General features: G+C 58.1%; 1 protein-coding gene across 1 annotated transcript; it reads right to left on the reverse strand.

Annotated features, from left to right (window-relative positions):
- Nucleotides 1-9,758: 9,758 nt before the first annotated feature.
- HAND1 (heart and neural crest derivatives expressed 1) lies at nt 9,759-10,899 on the reverse strand. Its single transcript, XM_062002903.1, has 2 exons — nt 10,399-10,899; nt 9,759-9,860 (listed from the first exon to the last, which is right to left on the reverse strand). The coding sequence occupies exons 1-2, from the start codon at nt 10,897-10,899 to the stop codon at nt 9,759-9,761; spliced, it is 603 nt and encodes a 200-aa protein (XP_061858887.1).
- Nucleotides 10,900-12,497: the final 1,598 nt, after the last annotated feature.

The raw sequence follows: 12,497 nt of genomic DNA on the forward strand, positions 1-12,497 counted from the left end.
CCTCAGCACTTCAGCTCCAGAGCCCGTGGGGTTCAGCTTTGCGTAGGCGCCTGAGGCTGAGCTTCTCTGGGTCCCCTCCCCAGGGCTGGAAGTGCTGCAGTCTGGGGGGAAGGGGAGGACAGAGTGGCACCACTGCCTCAGGCACCTTGGGCCTGAAGTGGAAAATGCATGTGATGGGCTGTTTTGTGACAAACCGCGGTGGGTCACACAGATGCAAGTCACGGGGCCTTTGGAGTGCCACAACAAGATGACTTGCAAGAAAGATGGAGGTGGTTGGCGAGCCACGTGACTGCATTTTGGAGACCGTTGGGCTTTGCTATGATGGGGATATGTTTCCCCCCTCCCTGTATCATGAACAGTCATTCAAGTGCAACATCTCATTTGAGTCATGTTCCCTAATGAATCTTCTTTATGTCTAGTTCAGCTCTGTGCTTCTGCCTCCTCAACTACACCCTTGGCTACGTTTTGGGCATGACCTCAAGTTCCTGCTGTCCAGAGGTGAAGCTCCATGCCTAGCTGACAAGGTGGGTGCTACTCCAGAGCAATGCTGACATGCAGCATCCCAATGTTCAATCACTTCAGCTGCGAGATCCTTTCCCTGTAGTGCTTTGTCTCATTCCATTTTCCCATATTCTCTTCCTCCTGACTGTCAGCCTTACAGGCAAAGCTGCCTCACTTCTTGCTGCAGTGAGGAAGCGAGTGGTGCCAGAAAGTGGGGCTTGAATACTTGTTCCCCTGAACCCCCTTGTGGCATTTCCTCAGAGGTTGTAGTGTAGCTTCTCAGACACCTGGGCTCTCATGGAGGAGGGTGGTAGGGTGTTGAGAGCTTTACACTTGAAATACATGACCTGAATGGATCACTGTCAAATTAAATTGCATCGGTGATGTGCACAGATAACTCTCCAAAACAGTCCCAGAACATCTGCTGTATCCTTATTCCTTGCTGCTGTCCTATAACCAGCTGACCCATCTCCTCATCATCGTTCAGTTCATGGCACGGGATATAATGCCCTCTGGGAAGAGAGTGTCAGCTCCTGTTGCTGCCATATGGCAACTTCCAGCCACGCAGAACAGGCCCATTTCTATGGCCAGTGATGCACACAGGAGATACTTGGTCCTCCCTGTCCTGCATCTCAGAGTTTTAGTTTTCAATAGTAGGGACCTCAGAGAATGGAAAGGAATTGTGTCAGTGCTTTACTCTGCTGTGAGAAACAATCAGTGCTCAGTAGTTGTGCTTGAGTCTAGTACTCTCTTAGCTAAAGACTTGCTGTGTTGGAGAGCTGAGGGAGACTGGGCTGGGGCATCAGGAACTGACCCCAGTGTCCTCAGTGCCTGCCTGGAGAGGTGCCTGGAGGCCTGTGCAATGAACCAGGATCTTTTTGTGTGGGACAGCATCTTGCCATGTTACAGGAGTGTTGTCCCAACTCAGGGAGCTCTCAGTAGAAGAAGGCAAGACCAGAGGGCATCGCCTGCACGTTGTCAAGCTTTTTTAGGAGATATCAGGGACAAATGTTGAGGTGTGGACAAGGGCAGCACACCCCAGGGGAAGGGGAAAAGCTGTGTTGTTTGCATCCCCAAAGTGGTGAGTGTGGGCTCCCCTGCCAGCACAGTGAGATGTCATCCTGCCGAGGGAGGAGAGGCAGGAGGGCAGCTGCCAGCAGCAGCCTGGTGTGCAAGCGCTGGTTTTAGCGTCAGAGGGTATACTGGAAACTCCAGTGACACGAAGATGATGAATAACGCTGCTTAACCTCGTGTTTGCTGTCTGCCGCGAAACCCACAGAAGATTTCAAGCTCACAACCAAGGGGGAATCTGCGCTGCCTCTTTAACGTGTTCGCACCGAGAAACGAGGCAACCAGCGGGTTGACCTGACGGGCTTAAAACTGCTCGTCTGTCTGCGGGCTGCCGCGGGAGGGCAGTGCAAGCCCAGGAACGCGGCGGTGGGTGCCTGCAGCCGCGCCTCTGCGCCGGGGCTGCTGGCGGGGCCGCAGCAGCCGCTCCCCCCTCCCAGTGACGCCTCCTCTGCAGGAGCTGGTTGTACTTGTCGGATACTGGAAGCGGGATTATGTCGTAGTGGGATGCAAAGATCACAAAAATGGATTGTTTGGGGTTTTTCTTTTTCCTGGTTTGACGTGGAAATGGAACACGTCCGGCTGCCTGCAGGAGCTGTCCTGCAGCCCCCGGCAATGTTGATGGAAACCAGGCTTCAGCTCTCTGCTCCCCAGCAGAAAGGGCAGCACAGAGCACTGGGGAAACGCGAATGTAGATTTAATGGTTTTCTGGTTTAGAGATGTTGTGGAGCAGTCTGAGTGTACGGGGGAGAGAGCCTTAGGGTTTGCTTTGGGTTTTTTCCATTTGTTGGGTTTTTTTCCTTTATTTCCCCTGTATCCAATAAGGGACGACTGCACGGCTCTGCCAGTACTCAGTCTCACTTTGACAGAAGCTGGAGGTGCTTTCACGTCTCTTATCCCGGCAGACAGTGCTGGCTTCTGCCCTGAGTACCTCAAAGCCCCTTAATGTGCTTTTACTTGGTTGTTTTTGGAACTTTCTCCAAGATCTGTTCCCTTGACGTGTTGCAGCAAGGGCTGTGACTGCTGCAGCACCCTCGGCAGGGAGCACCAAGGTGCCCGTGGAGAAGGGCACAGACTTCCAGGCAGGGGAAGAGGAAAGTGTCAGGTAGCTGGAATGGCTCTGCTGCTTCTCCTACAACATCTATCTATCCACCTGGGACAGTGGAAGGTGTCTCTGCTCATGGCAGGGTGTTGGAACTAAATGATCTTTAAAGTCCCTTCCAGCCCGGACCATTCAATAATTCTTTGTATGGATACCAGGGACCAGAGAGCACAATGATGGGCACCACATTAGCAAACTCACTGGCTCAGGTTGTGATCACAAAGCAGAGAGGAGGCTCTGAGTCCAAGCAGCGTGTGCAAGTGTGTGGGTTGTCCATCTTTAGCAGAGGGCGAGTGGCGGTTTGTATCCAGTGGTCCTGCAGCCAGCTCGCTCCCAGCTCAGTTTGGTGTTCAGGTTTCAGCAGGCAGCCCTGAGCAATCTCACCTCTTTGATGTACAAATTGTTGGGGTGGGATGGGATGGGAAAAAAGGGTATCACATCCAGCCTCTCTGCACAGATATGTGGGAGAAATAGCCCAGCACCTTCCCAGCTCTGCCTTGCCACAGAGGACAGCCAAGATCCCTGTAGGTACCCCAACCAGGACTGGTAAGCAATTCCCGGTCCAGTCTGCCCTTGAAGGATCCCTGTACCCTGCAGGCTGGTGTTCTTACACACCCACCTTCCCAACAGAGCCAGGTTGTTTGATCTTTTCCCAGAATTTCCACTGGTTTGCCAGCCATAAGCCTTGACTCCCACATGAAAAGCAGAGCCCTTGGTGCACTGCTGCTGGCTTTGACTCACCTCAGCCCTCTCTGTCTATTTTCCTGGAATAAAAAGTAGGTCAAAGGCTGTTTTTTGGCACAGTGGAGTCTGGGTACAGACAAAGCTTTTCTGATTAGACTAACACAAACCACGATGCTGGGGAGCTGCTGGCCCTCACCAGGCTATTTCTTGTCCATCTCTTCTCTTGCTGATTCTGTTTTCCCCACTCCTCCCTGCTACTTTCCTGCCCCAAGTCCTTCATGTGCTCCCCAAAGCAGCCAACAAAGACATCTCCACAAGGGCCTTCCCACCTGTCCTTGTCACATTCCTAGAAATAGGAGCTTAAAAGGTCATTGGGTGTGGAATCATTTGGGTTTAGCCCTAAGCAGATGGCTTGGTTCCTGGATGCTTTGTAGCGTGAGTTGTTGAAGGCAGCAGCCCAGGCTCAAGTCTGAGTCAAGCTGCTGAGCTTCAGTGCAAGACCTGCCCTTCTGCTCTGTCACACACAGGGCTGAAGCAGTGGAAGCTGAACAGTGAAGGTGAGCAGAGGAGGGAGTTTGAGGCTGACACAAGCTTTGTGCACCAGTTCACATTCTTTTTCCAGCTTCTCACTTTGGGAAGGAGGTTGTGGCCAAGGCAGTTAAAGCAGACTCTGTCCCTCAGACCCCATGGCTGCTCCTGCAGGTCACTTACAGGCCATGAGAATTTTGTCAAGGTAGCTACAGTCTAAAGAAGCAAAAATACTAATTCCTTGTCCTCTCAATTCATCAGCTTTCAGGTGCTGGTAGTGCCATAAATTCCCCTACTTCTCTGGTTACTGTAAAGTCTTTCAGGGTGGTCAGGACATGAATCACTCACACAAAGGAACAAGCAGGGAAGAAGGAAGCTTTGCAAGCAAGGACCTTCTCTGGTTCAGGATCTGTCACAAGCAATCAGTGAGGCTCCAAGCCCCTGCTCCTGCCTGGCAGCCCCTCGGCTCCAGCCTCTCAGGTAACTGCCTCCCTCTTCTCTCACCAGTAAATCTCCTCCCAGCCTGTGCTTCCAGCTCATGCTCCAGCAGGTCCGTGGCCCCCCTGATCTGAACAGAGTGTCTGATTGTATCTACCACTTGCCCTGAGCTGATCCTCCAACAGACAGCCCTGGCTCTCAATCAGCTTCCATCCTGGACCTTAAATCCAGCTGCTGTGTGGGACACAAGTGGGCTGCTCTGCCACCTCACACCATCCAGCTTCACCTGAGGGCTGTGCTGAGAGATTGTGGCAGAAGATCATCCGAAATTTGGCAGCAAACTGTCATCACTGCCAGAGAAGACGCTTGCAGATGAGATTGCTCCACCACTGAGGACAAGAATAGGTCATTCTACAGAAAGCCATCTGGAGCACCTTTGCTAACCCCAGAGCAAGCACATGAGCCTTGTGAGAGGAGTAAATACTTTTCCCAATGTCTTGCACTGGGAAAAGGGCTTTCATGCAGTGAAGCAACAAAGGCTGGCTTTGGAGACAGATGGCCATGAGGTGGATGGAGAGTTTGTCCATTGTTTGAAGGATGATCTTGGGAAGGCTGGCCCAGGGTGCAGTGCTCTTGGTCTTCTCCCAGCACAGGCAGCTAGGTGGAGAAATACATCCCAGGCAGAGTTTAGTGCTAACAGACCCACACAGGGACAGCCAGCAGGGTGAAAACCTGGAGAGTCTGGGTTTGTTATAAAAAAGAAAACAGCTATGAAATGGAAATGCATCTTATTTTTCAGATGAGTCTCACAGTCACGTGACTCCAGAAGCATGCAGATTTGAGGAAGAACTATTGAATGTCATGAACTTTGCAGCTGAGGGGGCCTCTGCTGGACAGAAAACCTTCCCACCTGAGCAATACTCCCAGGAGACAGTCAGACTTAGGAGCCAGCAACAGGGCTGAGAGGCTCCGAGTGTAGGGAGAGGATCAAAAAGCTCCCCTGGTAGTAAATCTTTCACCTGCCATGTTACTCACTGGGGCTTGTGACCATTCCTCCGAGGTCGGCTCTGGGTCAGGATTTCTCCTGTCTCTTTAGCCCCCAAACCTGGAGATTTTTGTCTTATCTTTGACGCCATCTTGACACCGAAAACAAATTATGACCCAATTACCCTTACTGAGAGGGGCTGGGGCTACCTTAAGTGGCCAGATCAGGCGCTTCCTTAAGAGTGGGTAATTTGGGGTGGGGAGGGGGGCAAGGGCTGGCCGGGCCCCCTGGCATGGGGCTGCCCTTGCCCCCTTGCTTGGCATGTCAGGAGCGGACATCCCACACCAGCGCATCACACCCTCTCCCCACCAGCACAGTGTCTGCGGGTTCCCCCCTGCCCCATGCCTCCCTCAGCGCCGTGTCACCGCCTGGGACCCGGCCAGAGAGGCCCCATGACAGGAGGCAGCAGCCCTGGCCCTGGCCGTGACCTTCGGGGCGACCTTGAGCGAGTCCCTGCCGGGGCTGGGGACCGGCCGTGCCTCTCCTCCGGAGCGGGGCCGTTTCTGTGCTCACCCCAAGGAAACCGCCAGCGGCAGCATCATGACCAAACTGCCCTAAAAACCGACCTGAAACTGTAAAAATCCCTTTTCCTTCCTGTCTTTCGGTGACACCAGGACGCAGTCTGCTCTGCCTTTCTTGTCCAGGGCTGGACCACCCGCCGCCGTTTTCGCGGCCGCGTCTGCAGCCCGGCGCCCTGCGGGAGCTGCTGCCCCAGTGCCTTCGCCCGGGCAGGCGCTGCCGGGTGCGTGCGGAGCCGAGCCCGTTCCAGCATCCAGCGCAGGGGCCGCGCAGTGCAGCTGGGCACAAATACCGGCCGCTCGCCTGGCGTTGCAGGTTTGCTGCGGGTACCCGGGAGCTCCCCGGCGAGCGGCCGGCTGGGCCGGGGTGTTTCCTTCTCCTTTTTTTTTCTCTTCAGATTGGTATTTTATTTGGCTCCATACTGTCTACCGAGCTGTCCAGTGTAACCCTTCCCTTGCTGCTTCTGAGATAAGAGTAGGCTCCCCCGAGATCAGATAAACAGGCCCATAAATACCTACAACAACAACAAGCAGGGTCTGGGCTTGGCAGGAAGGGGGAAAGGGGGAAAAAAAAGGAGGTGGTGGGAAGGAGTAATTTCTTTGCACACCAAACCCCGGGGGTGAGGAGTGCGGGGTGTCCCTCTGCCCCCGGCGCTCGCCCCTTGGCCAGGCAGAGGGGTGAAGGGTCAAGTAGGGCAGGCAGCAGGGTGGCCGCGTCCCCTCCACGGTCCCTCGTGGGTGGACCCCGGCGGCGGGGGACGCGGCACGTATGGTGCTGCCCCGCGGCCAAGCGATCCCTGCGTGCGTGAGCTTCTGTCCGGGAGCTGCAGCCTGCGTGCCGGGTGCGCGCCGCTGCCCAGCCGCATCAAGTTCACGGCAGGGTCGAGCCGTTGGTATGTGCAAAGCCACCTCCTCTAGCCGATGGGCTAGGCTCTCAGGTGGCCAAAAATTCAAAGTCACTGGCCAAATCACTCTTCTTCTACCCGGGTCTGGTGCAGCCGGTACCGGGAGCTGCCTCTGTCTGCTGCGGGCTATCGGGACGGCTCTCCCGGCCGCTCAGGTCTGCTGCCTGAGGAGGAGAGGCTGCTGCTGTGCAGAACTCACACTCTCCCGCAGCTCCTCTCCCTTTGGGGGTGAAGGGGGAAACCTCATCCAGGCTCAGCATCGACACCCCTTCCCATCCCGGCAGCGGCACAGCCGGGGCGGGACGGGGCTCGCCGCTCGCAAAGACACCCGTCCGAAGCCTGAGCTTTGGGAGCGCTGAAGCCAGGCGGTACAGGAAACGTTTAGCGGTGTTTTGGGGCTTTTTCACTCCCAAAACGCTGAGACAATCTCGTAGGGAAAAAAAATCTCCTCCCTAGACAAGGAAAAACCTCTGCAGACGTGGAAACGGAGGGCGTTTTCACTGGCAAAATCGCGAAGGGGAGAGGGAGGCTGATGTGGGGGATTCCTTCCCCAGAAGTTCGCAGCCAGCAGGTACCGCCAGCAGAAACTTGTGGTAAGACAAGCCCCAGTCCTGCGGGTGCGGCCAGGACAGGAATAAAACCAACCAGGAAACCCAGCAGGAATAAAAACAACCTGAGATTTTCAGTGGGGTAGGGAAGCGTCCCCAGACTGCAAACGGTGTTCCAGACAGAGCCCGGTGTGCCGGGACCCAGGGCATGGACTGCTGTGTGGGGTCCTTACACAGCGCAGCAAGTCCCCGGTCCCCCTGTAACCCTTTCTCCCATCCGATGCCGGGGCAGCTGCGGGTGGTGCCGTGAGGATGTGAGGGTGCGGGCTGGCACACGAAAACAGCACCGTGGCTGGACACATTTATGAGGCGCTGGATTATGGTGCTAGGGATGGCTTGGGAGCATTTCCATTAAAACCCAGCCCTTTAAGGGATTGTGAAACTTAGCCATAAAGTAGGATATCTGAGGCCGATTTTCTGTGCATTTTCTCTTTTTTCGCCTTGAATGTTTTCGGGTTTAGAAATGCCTCGTTCCAGCTTCACTCAAGGACTCCGTACTACCCTAAACTTTTTGTAGCCTGTGCAAAACAATACCACTGCGGGCACTGATCTGCTCAGGCAGTCCATTTTCATCTCAGCCTCGAACTAAGAGATCAGAAAACAGAACAGGGGCTGGGCAGGCAGCCGTGCAGCGGCTCTAGAGGGATGAACGGCTGGTTCACACAGCCTGATCGTTCTGTGAGCTTTAATTATGCCGGCCACCACCTCCCCCCACCCTTCATGGTTTGTGTGTCCATCCATCTGTATTTGCACACACGCACAAAGCGGTTATAAAACCAGGGCTGCTTCCCCACGGACGAGTTGGTCTATCGTTGGTGTGTGTGGCTGCACATGCACAGATTGATCGACACGTCAGCAATTTATGGATGTCGCATCATTATTTCTATTCATTTAGTCGTAAGCAAAAACTTGGCTCAAAAGGGAAAATTTAGTGCTCTCAACTGAGCCCTCAGATTAACCCAAGAACGTGTGGCTCCTGTTCCCCGTGCTGGTTTTCTTTGCCCTGAGCAGCCGGCCGAGGGTCAGGGTTTATCCTGGTGTCTCGGGGAACGGCGGCACGGCCAGGCTGGCACGGCAGGATCAGGCCCAGAGCCCCTGCACGCACCCCTCTGAAGCCACCCTGCAATAACAGAGTTGTGTGTGTACACGGTAAGGAAACGAGAAGTCGGGTTTCGTTATTAAGGATTATCACCTGAGGTGACAGAGACGACTCTGGGCTGTGTGAGCGTTGGTATGGCTGAGGCTGGTGGCATCTGTCGTGTTCGGACGGTGAGGAGAGGGGGTTGCTCCTTCTAAAACACGGCCGAGGCAACACCTAAGAAGGGATGCCCGTGAGAAATCGCTGCCGATGCCAGAGCCGTGTGTCTGGGCAGAGCCGGGGAGCCGGGCCCTGGTTCTCCACGTAGCAGCAATAAAACTGGGGCTCCACAGCTCTGGGTGCTTGAGCCATCCAGCTGCTGTAACGGCCTGATCCTGCCCTTCTTCCCCAAGCCGAACACAAGGCTGGTGCCTCTAGCAGCTCTTCTGGGTCGAGAGGGAAGGAGTGGGAGGGCAGGGAAAGCGTTTGTGCCTGGGGCAGACCGCGAGTGCACATTCCAAGCTCTGCCAAGCCCCGGCGTGAGCCAGCATAAAGCAATCCCAAAGCGTCCCCCGGAGCTGCCCCAGCCCCGCGGAAACCCCCTGCTCGCGTGGGGGGAAATGATTGCAGAGGGGTCCCGAGTCCCGCGGGATTCGGGCCGGAGGGCAGCGGGGCCGGGGAAGGACGAGGGCTCGGAGCCGGGGAAGGACGAGGGCTCGGAGCCGAGGCTGGTTGCGTCAAATTTACATTTTATTTTCTTTTCTTTATTAATTATTCCGTTTTAAATACGTGGTGTGGCGCGCCCGGCCCCTCGGGAAGTGGTCATGCAGATCTGAGGTAGAAAACCCGGCACAGGAGCGTTCCTAAATGCACCTCTAGGTAGTTTCACCGCAGCCACACGTCGGGCAGGCAGCGGACAGGGATCGGGACGGGGACGGCTCGTATTTACAACAGCAAACGAATCAAACTGTTTCAGCCCGGCCCGGGAGGACAGGAGCCGCCGGTCGCTGCTGACAGCGGGAAGGAGCAACGATTACTGCAAACGGGGAAAGGAGCACGGGGAGGGGTGTGGAAATAGCGCGGCCGGTCCTCGGTGCCGACGGGGTGGGCAGGATCCGGCCCCGCAAGGCGCCCGTCGCTCGTCTCCCGCGGAGCATCCGTCTCGGCCGGGAAGAGCCGGGCCGGACTCCGCACCCTGCGCCTGGATGGGCTCTGGGGGCCGGGCCGGGCTCTCTCCGCCATTGCACATGGAGGGCGAGCGGGGAACGCCGTCGGGGCAGCCCTCAGGGGTTCAGTTCCAGAGCCCAGACCTGCTGGGGCCAACCCGTGCGGCCCTTCAGCTTCTTCTCGCCGTGGCCCAAAGGCTGCGAGTAGACCTCGGGCTGCTGCGGGAGAGGAGACGGAGAACGGAGGGGTCAGGAGCGGAGTGGAGGATCCGGGGCCGTCCTCCCGCACCTTGCGCCCGCCTCGGGGCTGCAGCCGAGCCCCGCGGCTCCCAGCAGCTTTTATCAGCCCGAAGGTAAAGAGGGTTTTTTCCGAGGTCCCCACCCTCCCATCCCGCTTGCTGCAGCAGTGGGAGAAGCAGCCGCCCTTGCTCCTAAGGCGCCCGTTCGCACTCGTCCCGGGCCAGCGGCCGGGAGCGGGGGAGGCTCAGCCGCCGGCCCCAGCGCTTCGTCCCTCGGGGAGAGCGCCTGGGAGCCCGCCTAGCCCGTCGGGGCCCCTCGGGGAAACGCGGGGACGGCTTTTCTCCGCCGAAGTGCCTCCCACGGCTGGTTTAGAGGGTTCTAAATTTTTAAGCTAGGGGGGGAAAAAAAGGCTTCAGCGAGGACGGGAAGAGTTGTTTTTTATCCTCGGCCGCGGGGCTCTCCCCGCGCTCCCAGCCCGAGCAGAGCGGGGGCAGAGGGATCCCGGCCCGCCTCTTACCGTCTCTCGTTTCCTCTTGTTCTCCCTGCCGTCGGCCTTCTTGAGCTCGGCTTTGAAGCCCTCGGTGTCCCCGGGCTGGCTGTCCTTGGCCAGCACCTCCATCAGGTAGGCGATGTAGCTGGTGGCCAGGCGCAGGGTCTTGATCTTGGAGAGCTTGGTGTCGGCGGGCACGTTGGGGATGCACTCCCGCAGCTCGGCGAAGGCGCTGTTGATGCTTTCCGTCCTCCGTCGCTCTTTCTTGGGTCCGCCGACCCCTTTCCGCCGACCCAGGCGACCGCTGAGAGCCTCCAGCCGCCCCTGGCCGGCCGGTCCGTACTCGGCGGGGCCGTAGCCAGGGCTTTGCCCGGCGAGCTCAGGGGTCACCTCGGCCGGGTTGAGCACCCAGCCGGGGAAGTAGCCGCGTTCCTGGTGACACCGGGCCGGTCCGAAGAGGAAAGGGTCGTGCAGCACGTGGTGGTGGTGATGATGGTGGTGGTGCTGGTAGCCCCCTACCAGGTTCATGGTCGGCGCCGCTGGCCCCGGGGGCCGCGATCAGCAGCACACCGTGGCCGCGGCGAGCGGCCGGGAGGCGCCCATGGCCCGGGGAGAGCGGCTCCGGCGTGAGGCTGCCAAGGCGGTGGCTGGCGCTGGGGTCTGGGTTGGTGCGGTTGGGGTTTAGGGTTCGGAGTTTGTTGTTTGTTGAGGTTTGAGCCGGTTTTGTTGGTTTTGGGTTTTTTTTAACCCCTTCTGGAGCCTCCCAGCCCTGCCCTTATATAGGCCCGGGCCCCCCCTCCAGCCGCGGAGCCAATGGGCAGGGGAGGATGCTCGGGGGCCCCGGGGGGAGCGGGGCAGCGGAGGGGGCGTGCGCCGCGCTGTTGACTCCGTTTATTTGGGCCCACACCTCCGCTGTTTGCTCTCGCCTCCCGATTGCTCCTGGCTTTCAGGGGGAAGGGGGGGAGGAGTGACCCGAGACGGGACCCCAGCCCCCGCCCCGTCGCGCTTCCATCCCTTCCACTTTCCCAGTCCCGGGGTGGAGGGATGTCCGAGCCCCCACCGAGATGGGCGGGGGACGAGAGGCGGCAGCCCTGCGCGGGGGAGCCGGCGGGACCGGGACGGCCGGGCAGGCCGGGCTATGTGGCTGCTCCGGACTTTCTGCATCCCAAGAGCCGGAGAGCCTGGCCCGGCCCCACGCGCGAAAGGCTCGGCCCTGTGGGAGTGGGATGCAGGGAGGTGGCGGAGCCGCCCGGGCAGCGCCAGGAGCTGAGGCATGAACTAAGGAGCTGAGGCCACTGGGGGAGCCGGGCGATGCGGGAGGGATGCAGGTGAAGGCACCGTCGGGAGGCCGAGCTGGGCACGGCGGTGGTGCCAGGGTAAGGGTACCTGGGGAGGCAGTCCCTCCCGAGCGGGGGTCCTTCCCTCTGCACACGGGCCATGCTGCCCACGAGTGCTCCGTGCTTATACGTGCGTGGCACAAATGCAGGCTGCAGACAGACGTGCCCGCATGCCTTCAGGCACACTGCACACATAGCAAGCATCCCTGCACATACCACAGCGAGATGCTGCACACACCACACTGCACACTCCCCACCAAATGCGTTACAGGCACTTCACTGCACCCGTGTGTGTTACACATGGGCTGCTCACACGGTGCCACCACTTATGTGTTACATGACACACACATAGTGTGCACATACATGCAGTGCATGCATGACATGCAAACACACGTGTGTGTGCTGCACACCCACGCACTGACACTGCACATGTGTAAAAATTACACCATCCACACAAAAAAACCCATTTATGGCAGAGAAGCGGGGACCTGCCCCATGTTTCCCTGTCCCAACCTGGCTACAAAAGGGCTGAAGGGGTCTTGTGGGGCTGGAATCTCGTACTTCCAACAGCCTCCAGCCCAGCACGGGGCCCGGCAGCAGACAGCACCTCCCACTGTTCTCTGCACCCATGGGAGACAGATCCCCAGGGCGACGTCTCCCAGCCCCTGCACTTCGCCCCAGCCCTGCCGGTGGATGCTGAGGCCGACCCGTGCTCCTGCTCCAGTTGCTCCCAGCGAGGACAGCGGGGCACGGCGGTGGCGATGGCTGCACGGCGGGGCAGGAAGGGGC

Source organism: Colius striatus, chromosome 9 (assembly GCF_028858725.1).
Source record: "Colius striatus isolate bColStr4 chromosome 9, bColStr4.1.hap1, whole genome shotgun sequence".
NCBI classification, from domain to species: domain Eukaryota; kingdom Metazoa; phylum Chordata; class Aves; order Coliiformes; family Coliidae; genus Colius; species Colius striatus.

What these genes read in the sequence shown, in the direction of transcription:
- HAND1 (XM_062002903.1), bottom strand. Translation starts at nt 10,899, where the DNA reads ATGAACCTGGTAGGGGGCTACCAGCACCACCACCATCATCACCACCAC. An exon ending in ACAAGAGGAAACGAGAGACG is followed by an intron (nt 9,861 to 10,398) that starts GTAAGAGGCGGG and finishes CCTCTCCCGCAG; the next exon opens with CAGCCCGAGGTCTACTCGCA.